At 59.1% G+C, this 25,281-nt stretch overlaps 3 protein-coding genes and 1 long non-coding RNA gene across 13 annotated transcripts; 2 read left to right on the top strand and 2 right to left on the bottom strand.

Moving 5' to 3' along the window:
* Positions 1–141: 141 nt before the first annotated feature.
* Positions 142–8,765, top strand: SPHK2 (sphingosine kinase 2). 8 transcript variants are annotated; one of them, XM_040457592.1, is made up of 7 exons: positions 142–272; positions 1,180–1,426; positions 4,606–5,083; positions 5,995–6,144; positions 6,277–6,371; positions 6,458–6,573; positions 7,040–8,765. In XM_040457592.1, the coding sequence occupies exons 2-7, from the start codon at positions 1,388–1,390 to the stop codon at positions 8,142–8,144; spliced, it is 1,983 nt and encodes a 660-aa protein (XP_040313526.1). In that variant the 5' UTR covers positions 142–272; positions 1,180–1,387; the 3' UTR covers positions 8,145–8,765. The 8 variants fall into 8 exon arrangements, with proteins under 8 accessions (XP_040313526.1, XP_040313525.1, XP_040313530.1 ...); XM_040457591.1 differs by lacking the exon at positions 142–272 and adding an exon at positions 279–599; XM_040457596.1 differs by lacking the exon at positions 142–272 and adding an exon at positions 279–599 and having other exon boundaries at positions 4,939–5,083.
* A 178-nt stretch (positions 8,766–8,943) lies between these two features.
* Positions 8,944–14,743, bottom strand: DBP (D-box binding PAR bZIP transcription factor). Of its 3 annotated transcripts, none has more exons than XM_040457600.1 (4): positions 14,151–14,743; positions 12,787–13,197; positions 10,951–11,162; positions 8,944–9,440 (listed from the first exon to the last, which is right to left on the bottom strand). In XM_040457600.1, exons 1-4 carry the CDS (start codon positions 14,287–14,289, stop codon positions 9,225–9,227), a joined length of 978 nt encoding a protein of 325 aa, XP_040313534.1. In that variant the 5' UTR covers positions 14,290–14,743; the 3' UTR covers positions 8,944–9,224. The 3 variants fall into 3 exon arrangements, with proteins under 3 accessions (XP_040313534.1, XP_040313535.1, XP_040313533.1); XM_040457601.1 differs by lacking the exon at positions 14,151–14,743 and adding an exon at positions 13,643–13,801; XM_040457599.1 differs by lacking the exon at positions 14,151–14,743 and having other exon boundaries at positions 12,787–13,756.
* A 561-nt stretch (positions 14,744–15,304) lies between these two features.
* CA11 (carbonic anhydrase 11) lies at positions 15,305–20,290 on the bottom strand. The gene is made up of 9 exons (XM_040457602.1): positions 20,033–20,290; positions 19,872–19,946; positions 19,001–19,143; positions 17,467–17,652; positions 17,153–17,248; positions 16,936–17,008; positions 16,678–16,832; positions 16,263–16,428; positions 15,305–15,433 (listed from the first exon to the last, which is right to left on the bottom strand). Exons 1-9 carry the CDS (start codon positions 20,097–20,099, stop codon positions 15,408–15,410), a joined length of 987 nt encoding a protein of 328 aa, XP_040313536.1. The 5' UTR covers positions 20,100–20,290; the 3' UTR covers positions 15,305–15,407.
* A 2,609-nt stretch (positions 20,291–22,899) lies between these two features.
* LOC121019040 (uncharacterized) lies at positions 22,900–23,940 on the top strand. Its single transcript, XR_005785409.1, has 2 exons — positions 22,900–23,386; positions 23,623–23,940. It is a non-coding gene; the product is annotated as an uncharacterized LOC121019040 (long non-coding RNA).
* The last annotated feature ends 1,341 nt before the right edge of the window (positions 23,941–25,281 follow it).

Raw genomic sequence — 25,281 nt, forward strand, 5'->3', positions numbered from 1 at the left:
AATCGCCTCACCGGCCGTAGGGGCGATTCCGGAATAAGTGGACGAACCACCAACGGGGAACGAGCGCTACGTCGAGGAGGAGGGGCCAAGCCCGGCGGGGGCCTCTCTGGCCCCACCAGTCCCTGTTCTCGATAGTTTTCCGGAAGAAAGGAATCTGGGAGCGAGAGCGATGTGGCGCAGAGCTGGGAGAACGCGCCGCACGGTGACGCTCTGGCCCGACGCCGACGGCCTCTCTGTGGCTCCGGGAGGACCCGGCGGGCCGAGTACTGGAGGTGAGGAGGCGGAGCTGGCGGGGCTTGTCGGAACCTCGGGAAACTTCTGACCCCACGCTTCAGGCATTTCCTTATCTGGCTCACCTCTCTTATCTCGTGCCGCGCTTGTTTGGCGCGGCCTTAGCTCGGGAAGTCCTACCTGAGATCTAACCCGAGATCCGCTTGCTGCAGCCCAGTCTAGAGCATCCCGCATTTCCCATTTTTAGATGCCGTTTCTCCCCCTCCTCTTTCTCTGACCCCCTCCTCAGCCTCTGCCATCTGGGGGCTGCTTTTCCCAGCCGGAGAGATTCAGGTGACCCAGCGGGATCAGTGCGAGGGCTTTGCACGGTACTGGAATGCGGAGGGGGCGCCCAGAACCCCCGGGCCGGGGGGGGGGGGGGTAGGGTGGAGAGGGAATCGCTGAAAGGCTCCAGAAAGAGAGGGGGAGGAGAGACTTTGAAGGAGAGGAAAAGACTCAGAGGGGAGGAGGATTGGAGACCCAGAGGGGGAGTGGACAGAGACCGAGGGTGAGGGAAATGGAGACCTAGAAAGAGAAGGGAGATGGAGATTGAGGGAGAAGCAGAGACACAGAAAAGAAGGTGAGATGGGGTCGTGTCAGCTGTAGCCAAATTCAAATCCCGGCTCTGCGAATTACTAACAGTGTGACCTTGGGCAAGTCACTCAACCTCTCTGCGCCTTACTTTGCTTGTCTACAAAAAGGGGATAATAGGCTTGGCACATATTTTCCAGAATTACGTAAGTTAGTAAAAAAAAAAAAAAAACAACAACGCTTCGTACCATGCTTTACACATGAGCACTCAATACAAATTAGCTTCCATTCCTATTATCAGCCGTTATTGTGTAAGACCGGACAGACTGGCTGGGGCAGTGACAAAGCTGACCTGTCCCCTCTTTTCTCCTTCCTCAGGGAAGCCCTGCCTGTTGGGCCTCCAGCACGTCCAGCCTGGCCTCCGGTCGGCCTGCCCTTGATCCTCCTACTTATTCACCTGTCCTCCACGGGGCCAGAGGCCAGGCCCGCACTGTCCGGCCTGACTCCTTGCCCATACCACCCTCCCATGGCCTCCTGCCCGGGACCAGGGTCTTGCTGATGTGGTAACAAAGCAGAGGGCCAGCAGATGAATGGACACCTTGAAACAGAGGAGCAGGGGGATCAGGTAAGGAAGGGTCCACGTGAACGTGAAGATCACCATACCATGGGACACAATTTTCTTCGTGTCGCTGTGCCCTTGCGTTTGTGACTTGGTCTCTGTTGTTGAGTCCCAGCCTCTTTGTCTGGGGTGCCTGCCTTTCTCCCCAACTACGATGTGTGTTTCCCTGTCTCTCCATCTTTCTGTCCCCTGTCGCTCTCTGGATCATTCTTTGGCGTATATTCTCTGGTGCTGTTGCTACTCTGGGTTTAAACGCAAGGAACATTGTTGGACAGTAAATGAACTTCCTCCATTCATCACTTTTAGCAAGTTCTGTCCCTGTCTCCTTCTGCAGGTGTCTTTCTGTGATTCTGTGTTTTTGGTCTCCTGATACCATTCTTGTCTTTCTCTCCATTGCACAATTTCTTTGCTTCTCTATGTCTCTGTCAACATTTTTGCTTTCTTTTTTTTTAAATTTATTTCTATGTTTTATTTTATATTTGAGAGAGACAGAGACAGCGAGCAGGGGAGATGCAGAGAGATAGAGACAGAATCTGAAGCAGGCTCCAGGCTCTGAGCTGTCAGCACAGAGCCCCACGCGGGGCTCGAACTCATGAGCAGTGAGATCATGACCTGAGCTGAAGCCAGATGCTTAACCCACTGAGCCACCCAGGCGCCCCAGCATTTTTGCTCTCTGACTTGTGGATTTCGGTGCCTCTGGGCCTCTGGGCCTCCAACATCGTCTTCCTCCCTCATCCCTGACCTAGAGGTCTCTCTCAGATACTGGTTCTCCCCATCTCTCTCTCTCTTTGTTTCTTTGTCTTGCCATGTTACTGGGTCATTCAGTGGGCAGATGTCCATGTCAGGCTGCCTCCATCCTGGTTTGGATCCAAGGTAAATAGATGAATTAATGAGCCTCTTCTCCCTGGCTTTCATTCCAGAACTATCTGTCTCCATCTCTGTGTCCATCATTTTCTGGGTCTTCTTGTGGCCTTAGCCTTGCATGTTCTCAATTCTATTGTCTTTGTCTCTTTGTGTAGATCTCTGTTTTTCTTAGCGCTTGTCTTTCTGTAACTATCTGAAAAACAGAGGGCACTCTAAGTCTCTTACTGCTTCTGACTCTGCTTTTCTGGGTCTCTTTTACTAACTTCCGTTGCATATCTCTGGGTCTTTGTTACCTGTGTTAGGGTCAGTCTCTAATCTGCAGGCGGAGATCTTCCTCACGTCCCTTTTCTTTTATAAACTCAATGGACAGGACAGGCCTACCACTTGCCCTCCACAAAGATGGCGTCAGCGGCGCTGTCAATGGAGTCGTGACGCCCCCTCTGCTGCGCGTGTGCCCTCACCTACTATGGCAGCTGATCTCGCGGAGCGCGATGCCCCGCCCAGTTCTCGAGCTGTCCCTCGGCTAGTCCCTGCGCCAAGCTCGCGAGCCGGCTGGCCCCGCCTCCCGCACGCTTTCACTGGTGCGGCTCAGGCCGGCCGCGCGGCCATTGGCTGAGACGATGCACACCCTCCCCCCACCCCTGGGCCTGATGGGGGCGGTTGGTGCTGACTTGAGGGGCCGCCCGGAGGAGGACTCGGCGTGTGAGGAGGGTGCGGGGGTAGGATCAGGGACCCGAGTCTGGGGGACCGCGGGACCAAGAGGAACGGAGACGCAGGCCGGGACTGGGATACCAGGGGTGTGGGATGGAGACGGAGGACCAGAACCGGGATTGAGGGATCCAGGAATGGAAACCCAGGTCTGGGACTGGGTTCTGGAAATGGGGTGGGAATACAGGACCTGGACCGGAGGAACCGGAGACAGGAACTCAGGCTTATGGATTGGGGGAATTTATGGGTGGAGACCCATGCCCAGGTCTGGGGGACCAGGAGGCAGGGGCTGGAGAGAATGGAGACCGGGCCTGAGACTTGAGGACCTGGGGACAGAGGCTCAGGCCCAGGACTGGGGGAGATCTAGGACTCTCTACTTAAGCCTGATTTGAGCTAACGGATAGGGGAGGGATCAGTTCAAGTTAGGGGTGGAGCCTGAGGGAGCTGCCCAGGGCAGGGGGCAGAGGTGACTCCTGAGGGTGAGTCCATAGATGGGGGTGCATCTGGGGCAGCTCTGGGCCCAGGAAGGAGAGGGCAGGACCGGCAGGTGGCTGGGTGGGTGGGGCGGTGGGGGACAAAGGTGAGCTGGAAGGAGGCAGAAGCTGGGCAGAGGGCAGGGGGAAGGTCTCTGGGGAGGGGACCTCAGGCCCGGCTCCTACCCCCTCCCTGGAGAGCAGGCGGCCAGACGCCCAGGTCAGTGCTCGGGGTCCAGCTTTTGGCCCCTGCCCCTTGCAGGTGCCTGCATGTGGCTTCTCTAACTCTCTAACTCTCTGACTCCTTACCTCCTCCGTGTCACACTCCTTTCTTGATCTCTCCAGCTGTCTACGTCCCCCCGCCCCTCCTATCTGCCCTGTCCTTTGTCTTTCTGATCATCAGAGGACCTCCTGGAGCCCCTAAACTCTGACTCTCCTAAGTATCTTTCATCATCTGAGCTGTCTGCTCCTTGAAGCTGGTGGTCTCCTTCTCTCAGAGTTTGGCTCCTAGAACTTCTCCCTCTCTTTGGGTCCCAGTGTCTCTCCCTTGTTACTTTCTCCATCTGGAGATGACCTTGTGAGTGTGTGTGTGTGAGTGTGTGCGCGTGTGTGTGCTTTGTGTGTGTGTGTGTGTGTGTGGTGTTCTCTATCTTTGCATGTCTGTTTCTTTATATCTCCACCATCATGATCTCTCTCCTCTGCCTTATTTTTCTCCAAAGCCCTTGTTAATCCACCATACTATGTATTTACCTCTTCGTCTCATTTTTCTGTCTTCTGATAAGACTATAAACTCCACAAAGGCAGGGATTTTTGTCTGTTCTGTTCCCTGCTGTGTTCGCTGGGCCTGGCACTGTGACTAGAACATAGAGGGCACTGAATAATTATTTGGGGGATAAGTGAATGAGTGTTTGCATGCCTGGCTGTCCACCCTCCAGGATGCTAGCCTTCCTATACAACTGACTTCTGTCCTGTGTCCTCAAGGTCTCCCCCCACCCTTGTCCGAGCCTGTCTGTTTCTGATGCTCCCATCTCGTCTGTCACCGCCCCCCCTTGTCTCCTTGTCCACAGGCCCCGCCCCTGCTTTTCTCTATCAGCCATAGGGGTCTTGGACTCTGACTCCTGCCCTCCTCCCTCCCCACAGAGGCCAGACCAGGAGCTGACCTGGAGCTGGGGCCACAGGCCTGGAAGCGCCCTGGACAGGGCCAAGGCCATGGCCCCCCCACCGCCGCCACCATTGGCCGCCAGCACCCCGCTCCTGCATGGCGAGTTTGGCTCCTTCCCGGCCCGCAGCTCCCGCTTCGCCCTCACTCTCACACCACAGGCCCTACACATACAGCGGCTGCGCCCAAAGCCTGAAGCCCGGCCCCGGGGCGGCCTGGTCCCGCTGGCTGAGGTGTCTGGCTGCTGCACCCTGCGGAGCCGCAGCCCCTCGGACGCAGCGGCGGCCTACTTCTGCATCTACACCTATCCGCAGGGCCGGCGCGGGGGCCGGCGCAGAGCCGCCCGCACCTTTCGGGTCGACGGGGCGGCCACCTACCAGGAGAACCGCGCTGAGGCCCAGCGCTGGGCCACTGCCCTCATGTGTCTGCTCCGTGGACTGCCGCTGCCCGGGGACGGGGGTGAGGCACTACACAGCCGCTCTGTCCCTAGGGCCACCTCGGTGTCTCTGTGGGTCTCCCTCTGTGGGCATCTCTGTCTCTACTGTGTGTCTGTCTGTGCTGTGTCTCTCTCGGTGTGTATCGAAAGAGTGATAGACAGGGACGGGCCCCAGAAGGAAGAAAACCACAGGCAGAGAAAACATGATTGGTGTCTGCTGCTCCCGTAGGTGGTTGTCTGTGTCCCCTCCCCCCTTCCATGGGCCCTGACCACAGATGAGTCAGAGGTTCCCAGGCTGGCGCGAGCAGCAGACTGAGACATGATTAGTCACCACCCAGGGACAGGCACTCACAGAGGTCCCCTAGGGCAGCCCAGGAGCCCAGAGCTGGCATCTAATCCGGCCTCTGGGGGTGGGGGGTGGCCAGAGACTTTTGGGCAGAGTGCCCCACTCCCCCCAAGCTTCTCAGTTGGCACAGGAAGGTAAAAGTTCAAGGGTCCCCAGCTGGTGAGTCTGCCTTGGTCTTCCAGGATCCTGCTGGCTGGCTGGGGGCCCTGGGGGATGGGAACGGGGAGGGGGCCTTGCACGGTGGAATAACCTGATCCTGGATTCCAGGTGCTTGACGAAGAGGAAAGTGAAAACCACAGCTCTCCTTCCTCCTCCCACACACGGGTCCAAAGGGCACTGGGATTAGACACCCAAGTCCTGCCTTTGGGGGACGGGGGGGTGCGGAGGGTGCACACCTGAGCCTCAGCAGCCGAAGCCCCGGAGGCAAAAAAAAACAAAACAAAACAAAAAAACATCCACCTTTGACTTCCCAGCAGGCTCCTGTGCCAGCCCTCCACCAGTTCCCCTGGGGCTGTTTGCAGTTTACTGCTGCTGCGGTGAGGGGCCTGGGTCTGGGGCCCACGTAGACGCCTTCCCCTCTCTTTGCAGAAATAACCCCCGAGCTTCTGCCAAAGCCACCCCGATTGCTCCTATTGGTCAATCCCCTGGGGGGGCGGGGCCTGGCCTGGCAGTGGTGTAAGACGCACGTGCTGCCCATGATCTCGGAAGCTGGGCTGTCCTTCAACCTCATCCAGACAGGTAAGGGCTGTGTCAGGATGGAGGTAGGGGCTGGGGTGGGGGGGAGGCTAGGACTCCTGAGTCTTGAGGCCTGGGGTGTGGTGGGGGGACGGAGCCGAACAGCCTGGCTCACCTCCGACTTCCCCACGCTAGAACGACAGAACCACGCCCGGGAGCTGGTTCAGGGGCTGAGGCTGAGTGAGTGGGACGGCATTGTCACGGTCTCCGGAGACGGGCTGCTGTTTGAGGTAGGGCGGGGGCATCCTGCTTGAGCCCTGGGACGCGGGGTTGGCCTGGCCCCGGGACCCAGGTGTCTTGGTCTCCCGCCCTCCAGGTGCTGAACGGATTCCTGGACCGCCCTGACTGGGAAGAGGCTGTGAAGACGCCCGTGGGCATCCTCCCCTGTGGCTCAGGCAATGCCTTGGCCGGAGCTGTGAACCAGCATGGGGGGTAGGTGGGGTCCTGCGTCGTAGGTGAGCCTGATACCGTGAGGGGAGGGATGAGTCGTCCTGCGGCCTGGCACTTAATGTCCCCAAGTCCCCTTTGCCCGCCAGCCCGCTGCCAATCAGTCTGACTGGGGTGCTCCCCATACACCCCCCACCCCCCCGACATTTTTGCCTGGTTGTTCCCAGCTGTGTCCCTAGTGCCCAGAAGTGTACCTGGCACACAGATGGCACTCGGGGAACGCTCATGGAATGAACTGACAGGGAGCCTGGCTCAGTAAGAGGAGTCCATCCCGAGGGGGCCCGATTGCTGCAGGCGGGCCAGGCCCCCACAGGCCTGCCTGGTCCCGCCCCCCCGCCCCTCCCCGCTTCCCACCCCTTCTGTGCCTTTCTCCTGCTACCCTGTGCTCTGTGCCTCTCACCCAAGCCCGTCGACTCTTTCCCACTGTGTCCATCCGTCTCTGGCTGTGAAGGTTTGAACCTGCCCTGGGTGTGGACCTGCTGCTCAATTGCTCGCTGCTACTCTGCCGGGGCGGCAGCCGCCCGCTGGACCTGATGTCTGTGACGCTGGCCTCTGGCTCCCGCTGCTTGTCCTTCCTGTCTGTGGCCTGGGGCTTCGTGTCAGACGTGGATATCCAGAGCGAGCGCTTCAGGGCCCTGGGCAGTGCCCGCTTCACACTGGGCACAGTGCTGGGCCTCGCCACACTGCACACCTACCGAGGACGCCTCTCCTACCTCCCTGCCACCGTGGAGCCCACCTCACCCACCCCTGCCCGTGGCCTGCCCCGTGCCAAGTCAGAGCTGACCCTGGCCCCGGCCCCGGCCCCGGCCCCACCTGTGGCACACTCACCCCTGCATCGTTCAGTGTCTGACCTGCCCCTGCCCCTGCCCCTGCCCAGGCCCGCCCTGACCTCCCCTGGCTCGCCTGAACCCCTGCCCATCCTGTCCCTCAATGGCGGGGGCCCAGAGTTGGCCGGGGACTGGGGTGGGGCTGGGGATGCCCCCCTGTCCCCAGACCCACCACTGCCCTCACCGCCTAGCTCCCCTAAGGCAGCTTTACTGTCACCCATCACCGAGGGGGTCCCAGAAACGTTAGCATCCTCTGGGCTTCCCCCTCCCACCCCCGGCTCTCCGGGAGACGTCTCTACTAGGGGCCCGCATGACCACCTGCTCCCTCCTCTGGGCACCCCACTCCCCCCAGGCTGGGTGACGCTGGAAGGGGACTTTGTGCTCATGCTGGCCATCTCACCTAGCCACCTGGGGGCAGACCTGGTGGCAGCTCCCCACGCGCGCTTTGACGACGGCCTGGTGCACCTGTGCTGGGTGCGTGGTGGCATCTCCCGGGCTGCGCTGCTACGCCTTTTTCTGGCCATGGAGCGAGGTAGCCACTTCAGCCTGGGCTGTCCGCAGCTGGGCTACGCCGCGGCCCGTGCCTTCCGCCTCGAGCCTCTCACGCCTCGGGGCGTGCTCACTGTGGACGGAGAGCAGGTGGAGTACGGGCCACTGCAGGCGCAGATGCACCCGGGCCTCGGCACGCTGCTCACTGGGCCTCCCGGCTGCCCGCGTCGGGAGCCTTGAGCCCAACGAAGCTTGCGGCCCGCCGGGGGCGGGGCCAACATTCCAAGGAGGCGGAGCCTGACCTGAGGGCGTGGCCTCGCTGCTAGAGTTAGGGCGAGGGTCCCACACGCAGGGGCCCCAGCCCCGTCTCAGGATTGCGCCCGCCCCCAGGGGACCAGAGGTAACGTTGGAGTGTGGCCCGAATTCCGGAGGCTCATGATGGTCACAAACGGGCTGGCCCCGAGGGTAGTGCCTGACCGATGAGGGCGGGGCTCAGCCCAAACCCTCGCTTCCGGCTCGTAGGACGCCAGGTCGACTGAGGGCGGGGACTGTCTTACGTCTTGTCCAATGACGGGACCTGGCATGTGCGGGCTGGGGAAGGCCTTAGTTCATTAGCCAGTCAGGGCCCGGGTCTCGCCCCATCCATTCCGGTGCCTCCACTTAACTGGCCAATCAGCCCACGAGGGGCAGGTTCCCCGGGGCCGACGCTCGGATTTGCACTAATGTTCCTCCTCACCCCCTTGCCGGTGGGGGGCGGGGAAACGACCGTCTCCTGTCTTCTGTCTCCTGTGCGTCCCGACCCCAATCTTCAGAGCAATTGAAAAGGTCTATGCAATAAAGGCAGTCGTTGCATTCCTCTCAGACCGTCGTCCCTGCTGCACCACGCAACCCGTGGGAGGGATCCAACCCTAGGTGCTTCCGGTAGCTGCTGCCTTTTGTGGCTCCAAGCCCAGACCTGCCCACGTACCGCGGCCAGCGTGACCCGATGGCCTTGAACTGGGGCCAGGGAGCTGCCTCCTCCCCCCACAACAGCTGGCTCTGGGGTTCTCAACATTTATTCAGGGTGTGTTAACGGAGGCGGTGGGAAGATGGGGTCCCCGAAGCGGCAGGGGCAACACAGAGGACCCTCCCCGCCCCCGCGAGGGAGGGGGGAGGCTCGCTTTTTCTTAAAAATATAAATGTATTTATCTGCATCATCACGTCCCTGGGGCACCCAGCTGGCCGGCCTGTGGGCCACAGGGCGGGGAGGGAAAAGGGCGTCGGGGCGCAAGTCTGAGCGAGGCGGGGAAGAGCTCCGCCGGGCAAGGGTGGGGGACGGCCTCACAGGGCTCCGTGCTGGGCCTGGTAGCGCGACAGCACGGCGCGGTAGTGGGACAGCTCCTGGCGCACAGCCACCACTTCCTGCCGCAGCAGGGCGTTCTCCTTCTCCAGGAAGGCCGCCCGGACCGATATCTGGTTCTCCTTGAGCCGCCGGGCATCTCGGGACCGCTTGGCTGCCTCGTTATTCTTGTACCGCCGGCTCCAATACTTCTCGTCCTGGGGGTGGGGTTTGAGAAGGCACTGAGGGCCGGGGGTAGCAGCTTTCCTTGTGCCTTCAAGGACGGAGGGCATCTAAGAGACCCTCTGGGGGGTTTCTTGCCCAGCAGTGGGGCTTAAAGGTTACCAGGTCTCTCCTAGGATGGGTACCCAGGGATCTGGTTGCTAAGGAGAGCAAGCCCCTAGCAACAGCTAAGGTGTGAGATCGTTCCACCCACACTCAAAGCAATTTGGTTTCATGTTTCCACTGTGCAGAGCAGACCCCACTGCTCCTCACCCAACAAAGGGCCTCCAGTTAGCCCCTGGTTGCTAAGGATGCTCGTTCCCTAGCAGCGGGATGGGACCTTCAGGGTCGGAGGGCTTCTCCCCATAAAAAGCACTGCTTTATGCATCACCTGCCCAGGTGCTGGTTGCCAAGGAAAGCCTAGGCTCCCTGGTGATGGGGTTCTGTGTCCCGTGAATCTTTCCAGAGCCGGGGGCCTTTGGACCTGGTCGTCAAGGCCACCTCCTTGTTGTTTCCCCAGCAAACAAAGGTAATGTCGAAGTGGTCCCAATGACTGTAGCCAGTCTCTGACCTACTGGCCTTGAACAGAGGCCAGAGAGCTGCCTTCTTCCCAACGGGTCCTGGTTGCCAGAAAGGCTGTACTTTAGCAAAAGGCCTCCCCACACCATTACACGTAGGGTTCTCTGGTCCTAGAATTTGGTTGAGGAGGACCACTCCTTAGTAACAAGGGCCACCCAGGGCTCCAAAAGATGACCTCACATCCCCGCTTCCTTAAAGCCTCGTCCCTGCTCACCAGGGTGAATCCGGCCCGGGCCCCGTGACAAGAGAAACCGCCGGGCCGGGCCGGGCCTACAGGCCAATCCTCAGCGCTTCGAGCAGTCGCGTCTTACGCAAGGGTGAGGTGACGTCTGGTGAGCAGCCAGGACACCTCTTAACTAGGGGAGGCCCCGGAAGTGGCCAAAGGGAGCAGAAGACTGGAAAGAAGCGGTCGCTGCCCCAAATCAGAAGGCAGCTCTGGCTGCTGATGGGAACTTGAGGTCTCTCACCGCGGAGCAGTCCAGGCCCAGAAAACAAGGCCCAGACGGGCTGTCAAAGTCTGCATCCTAGGTGGACGCAAGCACCCTGAACGGTGCCCCAAATCAGAGACCAAAGGACCAGCCCCAGCAGGGCTAGCGGCTCAGAAGAAACAGACTGACACCCTGCTGCTAAGGAATGCTGTCCTTAGTGACTGGGCCTGGTCCAAGCCCCAAGCCTGTACAACTGGGCCCAGCAAGGCTGGTTGAGACTGCATCCCATAATGACACCATCTTCGCAGATCTCAAGCCCAAACCTCAGCCCCGTCACACCCCACGGCTTCGCACGACTGACTGATTCTTGGCTGTAGGTTAAGGGAACCTTGAGAGCTAACCCCAATGAGAAGCCCAGGCCTGACTGGGAGGAAAGAGCCATCCCTGGCCGTAGGGCCTGTAAAGGCCATGCCTACAGCCTACATCTAGCAGTGCTCACCTTCTGCTCCTCTGGCACCTGGATCTTCCGAGCCTTCTTCATGATGGGCTGGGGCTTAAGTTCCTCCTCGGAGAAGCGATGTCTCCGAGGGTCAAAGGTCTCGTGGCCAGGAATGCTCGACAGGGCTAAATCTGCTGGGTCGGGTTCAAATGTCATCAGCACCTCCACGGTGTCTGGGTCCACAGGGCTGGGTGTGTCCCGAGAGGTCAGGCCTTGGGGAAACAGAATGTGCCACCTGAGTGTGTATATATTTGGTACTCGCAGAGGCTACCCCCTGCTCAGGTGTCTTTTCCACCCCGAGGAAGGCCCTTACGAGGCCTACCGTAAAGCCTGCCAGAGATCAACCTCTCTAATATAAACTACGAAGGGTCCCTAAGCTACCTTGTAGCTTAGAAATCATGGAACCGACTCCACTTTCACAGACACAGAAATGAGCCCAATTATAACTGACTTACCCTAAATAACACGAGTCTGGTCTATTGCTTCTAACACCTCTGGCCCTCGGATTGGCAGCGTCAGCTTCCTTCCCATAGTCTAGCCCGAATCCTGCTTATTGAATCCCTGATCAAAGCCTAGCCCCCCCCCCCCCCCCCCCCGGGGGGGCTGCGCAAGAAAAAGAAATCCAATGCACTGAAAAGGCTTCAGGTAAGCTTCTTAAGAGCTGCTGGCTTCGAAGGGTTAGGGATGAAAAGCGGAAATGACAGGTTTTTGGAGGTCGGTTCAAGAGAGGGGACAGGGGCGGCCTGTGCCTTTAAGAGCGACCAAGCCGGGGCCAGCTGAGGACACAGGTTCAGGGCCAGTCACGTGCGGGCGCCTGCTTTCCCGCCCCGCCCCCCCTGCAGCCACGGGCGCCCTCTAGTTCCCCAGGCCCCGCCCCCTCCGCGTGACCGCGCGTGCGCGAAGTCAAGACTATGGAGGAGAGAGGAGAGGACTCACGTGGCGCAGGAATGTGCGGCTGGGAAGGGGAGGGCCCTGGTTCCGCCCGGAGGTCTGGCCAGGGGCAGGTGTGTCCGGGAATCCCCAACCTGCAGACCGCCCCTGGACCCCCCAGTGCCGGAGAGAGCACACTTTTCCTTCGGCTCTTTGCGGTTCCTTAGCTCGAACCTCTCAACCTCCAAAGATCCAGGCATTCCTACACTCTGGGGAACACACTGAGAAACGGCCCCCTCGACCTCCTTCTCCCTCGCCACTGGGATACACGCTAGGATTCTGGGATCCTCGGCCCCTCCTCTCCCAGGACATAGGAGACTCGGTCCAAGCCTCAATGTAAGATCTAGAATGAAGATCCCCGACCTTCTCCCCTCTAGAGGATCCGGGGTGCTAGCCCTTCTCCACTGGCGGACTCAGGAACCAGGGCAGACAGTCCCTTACATCATGGTGGAACAGAAGTCTGTGCCCAGACCTTGCTTTCTCCCTTGTAGAGGACCTACGCGTTATGGTCCTTCCACACTCCACCGATTCTGGGCCCGGATTCTGGAGTGCAGTTCACTCCCCAGTAAATAATTCCGGTGTTCTGGGAACCCAGTCCCGGCTCCTCGAGTATCCGGACCCTCGGTCCCCACGTCCCACCGAAAAATCCACACTATCTCCCTACTGGACATACTTCCTGGAATTTGGGGTCCCAAGTCCCTTATCTCCAATGGATCCAGGAGACCCAGTACCCTGATGCATTAAGGGACACAGAATCCGGACTTCTCTCCAAACATCTCTCGCCTAGAAGGACCCAGAATTTGGGCGCACAACCCCAGCCCCACCATCGCATCCCCGGGTCGCAGCCCCGCCCCCGAAGTCCAAGCCCCGCCCAGCCGGGGCCCTGTCCCGCCCCCGCCGTCGCACCTGCGCGGTGGCCGCCCGCGGCCCCGAGGGCAGCCCGGGTGGGGGCGTGCCCCGGCGAGGAACGAGGGGAAGCTGAGCCGCAGGAGCCGGGCCCCGGGGAGGGTGCGGGCGTGCGCACGGGCGAGGGCGCCGGTGACGGGCCGCCGGGGGGCGGCGGACTGGGCGGGAGCCCGTGCTCCAGCAAGAAGGCGTCCAGGTCCACGTACTCCACGTCGCCGAACGGCAGCGTCCGCTCCCACAGCAGCGGCGCCAACAGACCCGGGCCAGGCGCGGCCCCCGGGCGCCCCCGCGGGGATCCGCCGCCCACCACCGCCCCAGCCGGGGCATCCGCCGGGCCCGCCGTCTCCAGGCCCGGCCCGGGGACCGTGGATGCCGGCGGAGCCGCCTTGCGCTCCTTTTCCTTCAGGAGACCTGCGGGCGGGGAAAAAGACCGGGTGGGGTGGGAAGGAAGAGACGGAGGAGAGACCCCGACACAGAAAGACAGGAAGAATGGGGGGATTGAGACCCACACGGCGGAGATCCAGAGAAAGAGGGGGTAGACGGGGGAGAGGGAGAGATCAGAGAGGGAAGGCAAGGACCCAGAGAGAGAAAGCAACAGAGACTCAAGAGAGCGAAGGAGACCCAGAGAGAGAAGGCACAGACGGGGGCGGCAGAGACAGAGAGGCAGGCAGAGACCGAGAGAGGGAGAGAGACTCAGAAAGAGGGGGGAGGATAGAGACCCAGAGAGGGGTAAGATAGAGACCAGGGAAGGTACAGAGCCACGGAAGGACGACCGAAGTTCAAAAAGAGGCAGGTGGAGGGTTGGGCAGGTGAGAGGAAAAAAAAATGACGGTTCTGTAATTTCTCTGTAACCTACCCCCCTGCTCACTGTAGCCGCTTCTCCCCACCCCCACACTCTGCAAGGGGCAGGAAGGGGCTCTATTCCTGGGGCACATTCCTCATCCCCAGACTCCATGTGACCCCAGGAGGCCCCGCCCAAGCCCGTGTCAATACCGTGTGAGCATCCGACACACCCCCTCCCTCTTTCCTGGACCCCAGGGGTCCGGACTCTCATAACGCAGAGGAAGCGGGGGGGGGGGGGGGGGGGGGGGGGGGGGGGGGGCTGGGGCCTAGACTCTTGGGTCCTCCGGGAAGAGGACACGGAGACTCCTGGGTCCTCCTGGTGGATGGGCTTTAAGCAGGTACTTTTGGATCCTAGGTGCCGAGGGATCTAGGGTCCTAAACACCCTAGTAACTGAGTAGATGAAGGTTGAGAATGGACTCTCGGCACGATAGGAGGTAGTCCCGGGGGGCCCCCGCCCCAGCATTTGAATCCCTAAGGGAGTTGGGTGTCCGAGTTGGAATAGGCGGGGGCTAGAACTCACAGCTGGATGGCTCTTTGGGCTTGCTGGTCCCCTGCAGAAGGCTCCGCAGCCCAAGCAGCGCTCCCCCGCCAGGGGGGGCCCCGGCTGGGCCACCCAGCAGCAGTGGGGCCGGGGTCCTGTCGCTCACGGGCCGCGCCATCACCGGGCACCTGCCCGTAAGCTCACGGGCTCATGGAGAGGCGAAGAGCTGGCCTGCCAGTCAGCGGCACACTCCTGTGGTTCGGGCGAGTGCCTGCCCAGGAGCGGGCGAGCGTAGCCTGCAAGCCTCCAGTATCCAGAACACTGCAAATCCTAGGAGTGACGGGGATTCGCAGTCCTCAGTGCAGAAACGTGCAACTCAAGAGGGTCCCAGGAGACCATGCAGTCCGGGTGAGGGGGTGGTCAAATCAGGCAACCGGCTCTTTGCAACCCGGAGTTCAGGGGGACACAAGGCGCTCCAGCAAGGTGGGCGAGCTAGGCTCTTGCAAAATCTGCAGCTCTCTCAGCGGAAGGCGCTTTGCAATCTGCACCAAGAGGTGTGCGCGGAGGGGCGGGGGAGGGGGCAAGAGGAGGCGGCCGCCTTGAGGCGTGGCCAACGCAAACTTCTTTCGCGGAAAAAAAAAAAAAAAAAAAAGCCAAACCAAAACACCCGACGCCACAGCGCACACCCCTCCTCTCGGCCCCCGCCTGCCTCTCGGGCCAAGCACCCAAGCCGCGTGCCTCCCTCCGGCTGAACGCACGGGCCAATCGCGTCTTGACCCCTCGAGACGCGCGGCCAATGGGACCCCAGCATCCGCCAAGGCCCGGGAGGGCGCGTGAGGGGCTAAGTGCGTGAAGTTGCTGCGCCTTTAGGTGGGAGGCGGGACCCTGACCTACATTTGCCCAATGGGAGACGGCACTGGGGGCGGGACCGTGACCCAGTTCGGGCCAATGAGGCAGGCGGGAGGGGGAAGCACATGGCTCTGCGCGTGCTGCCCGACGGGGAGGGTGAGTTGGGGGGAATGAAAGAGGCGCCACTTAAAGGAGCCGCTAATCTAAATGACAGTTTGGGGAAACAGGAAGCCAAAAAACCGAGTGGTGCGGTTTAGGAAGAGGGAGATTGGTTTCTAGAAGAAGGCTGCTGTTCTCCAATACCCAAATGTTTCCCCGCCGCGCCTAGAATCAGACCACTAAGAAACAGGAAGTATTCTGTCCCTTTAATAGCTTTGTTTTGGGGGTGACTCCCCTCCCCGAGTGGGGAGACTTGGAAAGGACAGGCGCAATCCTCGATGGGGAGTCTCAGCGACCATGGGGGGCACCATCCACTGTAAGACAGACGACACCGGTGGGGGAGAGTTAGTTTAGGGCACCACAGGCTGGACCCTGCAGAGGGGCGGGGGCTGGGCCGCGTAGGGCTCTAACCACAGGGAGGCTGCGAAGGGGGAACCCGGAATGTACCAGGTCGACAAGCTGGAGAAAACGGTCAGATTCTGGACCGGCACTGGGTTGAACCAGCAGGAGGCAGCAGGAGGGTGGAATAGGGATGTCCAGTTTCAGCATCAGACTCAACTGTGTGAAGGTATTCATGGGCGGGGGTGGGGTGGGGGGGGTGGGTCTGGGCCAAACCATGTGGAGAAGCTGGAGAGGTGGCCTTTAGATCGCAGGGCTGAGCCACAGGGAGGCGGCAGAAAGGGAAGGGGAGTGTACCATGTTGATTTCCAGGAAGGGGGTGTGTGTCAGATTATGGAACACGATGCGATTGTACCACATGGAAACAGGGAAGGGATCCGGGCTGTACCGTTGTGGAAAGCCATAGCAATAGGAACCACGGCCCAGTAGTTAATCGTACCACAGGGAAGCCAGGTGGCTCGGGTTCGGGTTATATACAAGTTGCAGGTTGCAAGCGGTGAAGAGGAAAAGACAAATCACGGACCAGCAACGGTCTGTGGCGTGGAGGTGGATTGTACCATGTTGACACACACGTAGAAGGGAGAAAGCGAGCGCGAGCTCAGGAGGCTGGACCAAACAGAAACGGCAGAGGGGTGGGTAGGACTGTATCACATTGGGACAACAAGGGCGGGGGGGGGGGGGGGGAAACACATAGGCGGGTTAGACCAAGACGTGCGGGGGAGGGGGGTGCAGACTGGACCATACCATGCAGGCGGTAGTTGGGGCCTCGGCAGCGCCTCTCGGGGTGCCGGGGGTCCCTGTTGCCCCTCAAGGCCCTGTGGGCCAAGGGCTGCAGGGGCCGGCCGTTACCGCTGAGGCTCTGGAAGATCTGGGACGGAGGATTCTGGCTCAGGAGTCTCAGGGAGTGCATCTGCCGCGGGAGGGGATGGGAAACAGAGTGAATAAGGAACTGTCCGGGTGAATGGGTCTCAGGGGAAGCTCCGCCCCTCGAGCGGGTGGGCGGGGCTTTGCTCAGCCCCAGCCCACCCCCAAAGGTTGTCTGACCCTCCCAACAGTCGGACAAGGAAGAAGGGAGGAGAGTAGGTGAGGCCAAGGGAGGATGCCCAGGCCAGGGAATGGGTTAGCCAGGCCAAAGGGGCTGCAGTGCACAGTGGGTCACCTGGAGGGAGGTAATATTGAGGGCCCGGTCGATGAGGATCCAGGTGACAGTCTCTGAGCAGGGCGGGGTGCTGAGAGAGCCCTGATAGGTGATGAAGCCAAAGGATTCGGGGAACAGGAGCTCCAGGCTCAGGTCTTGAAGAAAGTAGGCATCATCTGCGGGAATACCGGGCGAGAGTGAAGAGGAGTGCCCTTCTTGAGCTCCCGTCCTGTGCACACCCTGCTCCCCCAGTCCCCCACCAATGCACCAGGGACTTACTCTTGTAGGAGATGCGGGTGATGGTGTCACGGTTAAGGAGGCGGCTGAGGAAGGGGTTTGAGCTGCCGGCCACCTGTGTGGGGGTACGAGGTGAGGAAGTGGGAATCCAGAAGCCCGAGCCCCCAATCCCTTCCTTCCCCAGAACGCGGGAGCCTGGGCCTCCCAGATTCCTTCTGGCTCAGACCCCACCTTCCCTCAGACTCTTGCCTGGGCTCACATTGACAAAGAGGCTGAGAATGGCCAGGCCATTGGGGCCCCGGGAGGCGGCGCTCAGGTTCCCATAGAGTTCTTGGTTGAAGTGGATGAGCTGCACCTGGGAGGGAAGCACAGAGTGGGGGTCCCCCAGCAGAAGGGGAGGAGAGAGCGGGTACAGCTCTGGGCCCTTGGGGTCTCAAGTCAGGTTAAAGCTTAGTGCTCGGGGGGCTGTTCTATGAAAGAGGATGGGGTGAGGCCTCAAAAGAAAGGTAAGGTGGGGGAGCAATTGGGTCAACTTGGGGCGAAGGTCAAGGGTCAGAGGTCAGTGGCCACCACCTCCGCAGAGAACCCCTGGTGGTTGATCTGGTGTTCAGAGCCGGCTCCATCGCGCGCTCCAAACAGCAATCGCAGTTCACTGAGTCGATGGCTATAGAGGAGGGGCCCCCCAGACACGTTGACCACGGGCCGGGGTGCAGGCAGGAAGGAGACATGGCGGCCGGTGTTGTAGAGGGTTCCCCGGAGCTGCGGGAGAGGTGGAATGAGGTGGAAGCCGTCACAGGGACGAAGAGAGATGTTCTCGCTCCCGCATTCCACGCCTACATTTCCTGCTTCCGACAGTCATTTAGTCATTCAGCATAGTTTCAACACCAGTGACTTTGCAGGCTCTGTTCTGGTCCGTGGCAGGTGCTCACGATCGCTGGATTTATTTCACTAACACATATTTATTGAGCTGCCACTATGTGCCATGGATGCCAGGAGGAGAGCATAACAAGGAGACAAAAACCCTGGGCTGGGCCTCATGGAACTTGCATGCTAAGGGAGCAGACACAATAAATAAGGAATCACATAAGTAACTGCTTAATGAATTACATCTTCTGCTCATGCAGTAAAGAACTGAAAACTCTCAGAAGGTGTAATGGGAAACCCAGCCTAGATCGGGGGTGGGGTAGGGTGGGATGAGGAAAGGCCATCACAAGAAAGGGACATTTGAGTGGAGACCTAAAAGATAAGCAGGAATTAGTTGCAAAGAGCAGAGAGAAGGGCATTCCAGGAAGAGGAAACAGCAAGTGCAAAGGCCCTAAGGTAGCCTGTTTCCATGACAGCAAGGAGGCCAGTGGGACCAGAGCTTGGTGAGCAAAGGAGAGGAGATAGGAGCCAGATGGTGCGGGACCTTGTGGACAATGACGGGATGTTTTGTATTTTTATTTAAATAACTGAAAACACACACACACACACACACACACACACACACACACGCAGAGCTAGGCTCAGGTCATGATCTTTGTTTTGTGGGTTCAAGCCCCACGTTGGAGCCCGCTGCAGGTTTTCTATCTTTCTCTCTCTCTCTGCCTCTCCCTCGCTCATGCTCGCTCGCTCTCCCTCAAAAGTGAATAAACATTAAAAAAAAAAAAAAAAAGAAACGAAATGGCACTGCAAAGTGGGCAAGAACGTGGAGGCTAGGACCACACCGCCTGGGTTTGGATCCCAGGGATGGCACTCTAGCTGTGTGACCTCAGACAAGTAACCCACTCTCTCTGTGCCTCAGTGTCTGCATCCGTAAAATAGGGACAATGATAGCACCCGTTTCATGGTGTGGTTTCTGAGGATTAGAAGACTTATTATCAAGCTTTTAAAACGGGGCCTAGCACCGAGAGCGGTTTGTTTTACAATTGCTTTTACAGATGTGGAAAAACTAGCGAGCCATGTTTGCGGAGGGGGGAACAGGTGAGCCACTTTCGAGCGTCAGGAGCCTCCTTTCCACCCAGTGTGTGCCCCTCCTTACCCCAGGCGAGATTTCCACCTCAGAGACCCACCCCCACTCGTGCCCGCCCCCAGGGGATTGGGTAACCCCTCCCACCAGGCCCCTTACCTTCTCTCCCCCAGTGCTGAGTCTCAGTGGGGGCAGAAAGGGGTCATAAAGGACCCTCTTCAGCTCCACGTCCACGGGGCTTTGCCGCTTCCCCACAGCACACAGACTCCAGGCGGCATTCACCAGGCCCCAGAAGGGAGGCCCTGGAAGCAGGGATGGGGCAGGGAGGAAAAGGAGTCAGAAATAGGGACTGGATCCCAATGCTGGGATCTGCCCACAAGGCTGTGGTCTGGACTCCCGGATCCCAGGAGAGGAAGGGCAGGAGACGGCCACTCCTGGGTCTGAGGGAGGAGGGGGCTGGGATCCAGAATCCTGGGTCCTAGAAGAATCTTGGAGGAGTTTCCTAAAACCATCTAGCACCCTCCTGGACGAAACCGATCTGAAGTCATTAAGCCATTGGGGGAAAGAACTACAACTCCCAGCAGGCCTGAGGGCAGCCAGCCTACCCATCCACTGCCGGCCCGCCCAGGCGCCCATGGGAGTCGTAGTTCTTTCAGTCTCCCGTGTCCCGCAGCTGGATAATGAATGTATCGGGGAGAGGAGTTGCAAGACAGGGCTGGCCAAGGCAAGGGAACCGGCCGGCGACCCACTGGTTCCCAGGAACAGCCGGGACCTACCTGCCTCTTTCCTTGCAAAGGGACACGCGCTCTCTTCCACCCCCACACTCTTTCCTTCCACTCACTCCCACTCACTACTTGAAATGCACATATATAATGTCCCATGGTGAGCTCCCGGGTTCAGAGGCTGGGCCCAACTCCTGAGGGAGGGAGGAAGGGGCTGGGACTCCCGGGTCCTGTGAGGAGAGGGCTCCTGGGTCCGAGGGAGGAGGCACCCAGCAGCCCGGCCTCCTGGGTCCCCGCCCTGGCTGCACCTGGCACGAAGTTTCCCTGGAGATTATCCTTGTAGCTCCACCAGTCTTCCGGATCAGGTGCAGGTCCGATGTGAGCTGCGGAGAGAGCAGCCTGAGCCCCTCTCCTGGGCCCCCCCCCCCCCCAGGGGCTCCTGCCCCAACCCCCCCTCACTGGGCCTTACCTGCTGCCCCCAGTGCGGCCCAGAGTACCAGCGCTCGAGGGGCGCTCAGTCGAGCTGCAACCCCCATCCCCGGGAGGCCTCTGGACGACCCCTTCCCAGTGTCCCGGCCCCCTCTCTCAGCTCCTCTGGCCCCTCTTTGTGGGACCCAGTCCCTCCAGGACTGCCAGCCTGCCTCTCCTCCCCACAGGGAGACTGGTTCCCCGAACACCGAGGCGGTGGTGGGGAGGACCGAGACCCCCCAAATCCCCTCCCGCCTCCTCTCCCTGTTCTCCCTTCCTCTCCTCCTTCTCTCTCTTTTCCCCAACCCTCCAGCCTCCCTCTACCTCCTGATCTTCCTATTCCTCTCTCTGCCTCCTGCTTCTCCCCGGGGTTACCTCCTGGTTTCTAATCCACACCCCCCCTCTTCGCTCTGTCTTCTTCCAGCTCCCCCCCTCCCCCCAGCCACCTAACCCCATGTCTCCATCCTGCTTCTCTTTCCTCCTCCCGGTCTCTCTCTGTCTCCAGCTTCTCTCTCTCCCTGCCTCCCCACCTCCTCCTCTCCTGCCTCTCCTGTTTCTTCTCCTTCTCTCTCTTCCCTCGTCCCCGCTCCCTCCTCCCCCTCCCTCTCTTCTCTCTCTGGGTGTTATTTAATTTTTTTGTCGTTGTTGCTGGGGGGGCGGCAGATCTCACGGCAGCGAACGCTCCTCGGCCTGGTGTAGGGGGGATGCCCAAGGGGCAGGATGGAGGGGTCGCTGGGGGCCGATCCCCAGCTTCCAACTGTGCTGGGGCCATGGGGGCGGGGCGGGGGGGGAGGGTTGGCCGGGACACCTAGGGCCCAGAGCTGGCAGTTCCCATCATCCGCAGAAGGGGGAAGGGGGGGGGAGCTTAAGGTGGCGCTGACAGTCCTCCGAAGTCTCGGTGCTATGGTCCCGCTGGCGCCGGAGGATCCGAGGTCCCCCGGCTCTCGGGGACCCGGGTTGAGCCCGCACCGGCGCCTGCAGCCCCCGCCCCCCGCCCCGCTCGGCCTCGGCTGGGGGCTGCCTTAACCGGGCTGAGGGATCCCCTGGGAGATCGGGGTGCGGTGCGGGCGGCTGACCAGGAGGGGGAGGCAGAGACCTGGAGAGGGACCGAGAGCCGGGAGGAGGAGCAGGGGAGGCGGAGGCGAGAGAGCCGGAGGTGAGGTTTGGAGAACTGCAGAGGCTTGGGAAGGGAAAGGGAGCCCGAGATGGACGCGGGGCGCCAGGGCGGGGGGCAGACCGCCGGCTGGAGATGGGGAGGCCAGGAGGGAGGGAGAGAGAGAGACACACACACACGCTGAGAGAGAGATCCAGGTAGAAAGACGCGGAAGTGATACAGAGAGAGAGAGAGAGGGAGAGATACTGATGGAGGCAGAGCAAGAAATACGGATACACACTTAGCTATAGCAACAGAGAGCCCCATCCACCCAGCAGGTCGGAGATGCCAGAAAGGGAAGGCCAGGGGGGGCGGAGACAGAAATAGAAAAGAGATCCAGAGTGACACAGCCAACACTAAAGAGAGAGACAGAGAAACGCAGAGAAAGAGGCAGACACACACACAGGCCCCTGAGTAGAAACACTGCAGGGAAAGAGAGAGAGCCAGAAAGGACCAGATGGCAGAGACCCAGGGGCCCAGACGGAGGGAGAGAGACCCAGAAACAATCCAACGGACGTCAAGGGAGAGAGCCGAGGCAGAAAGACAGACATTCGGATAGAGAATTGGGAACGGACATTCCAAGGACCTAGAGATGGAGGGGACAGGGACGCCCAAAGGGAGTCAGAAATGAAGAGAAAACGCGAGAAAGAAAGGTATGTATGACTTATCCATTGCCACAATGGACATGGGGGGAACAAATCTCCCCCAAACTCAGTGGCTTAAAGCAGCAAACATCTGTTGTCTCACCGTTTCTGAGGGGTTAGAGTTTGGGAGTGGCTTAGCTGGGTGGTTCGGCTCAGGGCCTCTCATGAGGGTCCAGTTAGGCTATGGGCCAGGGTGCCGTCATCTGAAGGGTCGACTGGGGCTGGAGAATCACTTCCAAGCTCTCCTACACGGTGGTTGCCAGGAGGGCCTGAGCTCCTCACCAGTGGGCCTCACAATGTGACTTCTGGCTTCCCTAGAGTGAGTGATTGTGAGAGAGAGAGAGAGAGAGAGAGAGAGAGAGAGAGAGGTCTTCTATGACCTAATCTCCAAAGCCACGCACCATCACTTCTGTTTTCTTCTGTCCCTCAGAAGTGAGTCGCTAAGTCTCACTAAGCCTAAGAGATTAGGCCCCTCCTCTCGAAGCATCAGAGAATCGACGAGAGAGAAGAGGGAGAAGAAGAGAACAATGGGGAGAGATGGACCCTGAAAGCCCCGTGAGGCTTTGAGGTCAAGGAGACACATATTCAGAAACTCAGTGACACGTGGAGAGAGATGCTTGAGGGAACTATGGAGACAGGGAAGAGAGGCAAGACAAAGGAAACAATGGTGATAACACGGTAACAACAACAACAACAACAACAAGTTACAGTCATAACAGCCAGCACATAAAGCAGCTACGACATCCCAGGCAGAGTTCTGAGACTTCCTGTCAACTCGCTCGTGTAATCCCCAGCCGCCCAATGGGGTAGAGGCTGTGGTCCCATTCTACAGATGAGGAAACCAAGGGTCAGAAGCCATCAGTGACTTGCCCAGAGTTCTCCCCACTTAGGAAGTGGAGGAGCAGAGGAGGAAAACAAAGACGAGACGGGGGGAGGGGCGCCTGGGTGGCTCAGTCGGTTAAACAGCCGACTCTGGATTTCAGCTCAGGTCACGATCTTGCGGTTGGTGGGTTCGAGTCCTGCGTCGGGCTCTGCACTGTCAGTGCGGAGCCTGCTTGGGATTCTCTTTCTCTCCTCTCTCTGCCCTCCCCCCTCTCAAAATGAATAAATAAATGTAAAAAGAAAAAAGAGGAATGGAGGAAACACGATGGAGGCATAGATGCAGAAAAGTGGGGAAAGCGTCAGGAAGAGTGGAAGAGGGACCCAAATCTGATGGAGAAAAGCCGCCCTGACTGGAGTTTTCTAGACACCAGGCCATGCCATGCACCCTGTAGGCTTTATTTCAACCCTCAAAGCTGCCCCATGAGGTGGGGTTAAAATTAGCCCCATTATAGAGCTCTTCCTGCCCTTCGGTCCTGTCCCCATGCTTTAATAATAATATAAAAAAATTAGCCCCATTATTCAGATAGAAACACTGAGGCTGGTGAGAGAGAGAAGTGACTCATCCAAGATATAGTAGGTTGGATGGTGCCCCCACACACACATGAAAGAAAGAAAGGAAGGAAGGAAGGAAGGAAGGTTCCTCAAACCTGTGAATGGGACCTAATTTGGCCAAAAGGTTTTTTTTTTATAATTTTTTTTAACATTTATTTATTTTTGAGACAGAGAGAGACAGAGCATGAACGGGGGAGGGTCAGAGAGAGAGGGAGACACAGAATCGGAAGCAGCCTCCAGGCTCTGAGCCACCAGCCCAGAGCCCGACGCGGGGCTCGAACTCACGGACCGCGAGATCATGACCCGAGCTGAAGTCGGACACTCAACCGACTGAGCCACCCAGGCGCCCCTGGCCAAAAGGTTTTTGCAGCTGTGACTAAGTTAATGACCTTGAGAGCAGATCCTCCTGCATTATCTGCCTGGACCCTAAATCCAATGACAAGTGTCCTTATGAGAGAAAGGCAGAGGGAGATCCGAGATGACAACGTGAAGACAGAGGCACAGATTGGAGTGATGTGGCCGCAAGCCAAGAAATGCCAGGAGCCACCAGAAGCTGGGAGATGCGAGGAAGGATCCTCTCCTGGAGCCTTCAGAGGGACCATGGCCCTGCCGACACCTTGATTTGGGCCTCCGGGCCTCCGGAGCTGTGAGAGAATAAATTTCTGTTGTTTTCAGTCACACAGTATGCGGTCATTGGTTATGGCAGCCGACCTCACGGGTGGGGAGAAATACTGAGAAAGTCTCGGAACTTTTCGGAGACAGGCAATGACGGAGCCAGAGATACATGGAGGGAGAGACGGACAAGACACTTCACTTCCTGACACGTCAGGAAGAGTAGGCTCTACCTAAGAGTTGGCTCTCCTCCTCCGGGAAGCCCTCCCTGATGCCCCAGGCTGGGTCAGTGCCTACTGAGCACATCCCTAATGCCCTGTGCTTCCTCCGTTAGAGCACAGATCCCATCAGAGGAGGGACTGTCTCCTGTGTGTCCTCTCTCAAGGGCCCAGGCCTGACCCATCTCTGGGTCCCCAGCATCGCCCCACACAGGGCACATGGGGCTGTTCCTCGGGAGAGAAATCGAACATGATTGAATGAGACCAAACTTCCCATGTGTCTCCCCTTGAGACTCTGGCTCCCTCCTATCTGCTTGGGAGACACTTGGGTTTCCTGCAAGGTCCAGCAAGGGCCTCACGTCCTCCAGGAAGCCTTCTCTGATCTAACAGGGGAAGCCCCAAGCTGTCTCCATTATCACACATCACACCGATGTGACTGTATGTAGGTCTCTCCCCTACAACACCCTCCCCCTGCAGGGCAAGTCCTGGGTCTGACTCAGGTCTCCATCCCAGTATTTCCCAGGGAGACCTCAGGAGAGTATGTTGAATGAAGGAATAAATGAAGGAATGGAGTCAAAATAGAGACAGTGGCAGAGAAATGAGAGAAATGGTGGAGAAAACATTTTTGTGTAGGGGAGGGGGGACTAAAAGGAAGGCTTCCGTGGGTGCCTGGGTGACTCAGTCTATTGAGCACCCGACTTCGGCTCAGGTCATGATCTTGCGGTTTATGGGTTCAAGCCCGGCATCGGGCTCTGGGCTGACAGCTCGGAGCCTGGAGCTTGCTTCGGATTCTGTGTTTCCTTCTTGCCCTCTGTCCCTCCCCCACTCGAGCTCTATCTCTCTCTGTCTCTCAAAAATAAATAAATTTGAAAAAAAGAGAGAGAGAGAGAGAGAGAGAGGAAGGCTTACAGGGCCTCCTGGCTTCTTGATTTCAGCTCAGGTCATGGTCTCACGGTTCCTGAGTTTGAGCCCCACATCGGGCTCCATGCTGACAGTGCAGAGCCACCTTGAGATTCTCTCTCTCTCTCTGTCCCTCCTGCTCTCTTTCTCTCTCTTTCAAAATAAATACATAAACTTTAAAAAAAGAGAGAGAGAGGAAGTCTTCCAGGTGTAGGTGACATTTCCCCCTTTGTCTGTCCCCATAATTGAAGCCCAGGTCCAAACTCCTCCTCTCCCTGCTGGCCTCCCC

This window comes from Herpailurus yagouaroundi, unplaced genomic scaffold (genome assembly GCF_014898765.1).
Source record: "Herpailurus yagouaroundi ecotype Mexico unplaced genomic scaffold, PumYag 220, whole genome shotgun sequence".
In the NCBI taxonomy this organism is placed as follows: Eukaryota; Metazoa; Chordata; class Mammalia; order Carnivora; family Felidae; genus Herpailurus; species Herpailurus yagouaroundi.

Excerpts from the sequence above, each read along its gene's own strand:
- SPHK2 (XM_040457590.1), top strand. The coding sequence starts at position 2,905 with ATGCACACCCTCCCCCCACCCCTGGGCCTGATGGGGGCGGTTGGTGCT. Across the intron at positions 3,004-4,605 it reads CGTGTGAGGAGGGTGCGGGG|AGGCCAGACCAGGAGCTGAC; the intron begins GTAGGATCAGGG and ends CCCTCCCCACAG. Across the intron at positions 6,574-7,039 it reads GCTGTGAACCAGCATGGGGG|GTTTGAACCTGCCCTGGGTG; the intron begins GTAGGTGGGGTC and ends CTGGCTGTGAAG.
- DBP (XM_040457599.1), bottom strand. The coding sequence starts at position 13,741 with ATGGAGTCTGGGGATGAGGAATGTGCCCCAGGAATAGAGCCCCTTCCT. Across the intron at positions 11,163-12,786 it reads CGCGGGCGGCCACCGCGCAG|GCCTGACCTCTCGGGACACA; the intron begins GTGCGACGGCGG and ends TGTTTCCCCAAG. Across the intron at positions 9,441-10,950 it reads AGGTGCCAGAGGAGCAGAAG|GACGAGAAGTATTGGAGCCG; the intron begins GTGAGCACTGCT and ends CCCCACCCCCAG.
- CA11 (XM_040457602.1), bottom strand. The coding sequence starts at position 20,099 with ATGGGGGTTGCAGCTCGACTGAGCGCCCCTCGAGCGCTGGTACTCTGG. Across the intron at positions 19,947-20,032 it reads GGCCGCACTGGGGGCAGCAG|CTCACATCGGACCTGCACCT; the intron begins GTAAGGCCCAGT and ends CTCTCTCCGCAG. Across the intron at positions 16,833-16,935 it reads CACCCGCATCTCCTACAAGA|ATGATGCCTACTTTCTTCAA; the intron begins GTAAGTCCCTGG and ends GTATTCCCGCAG.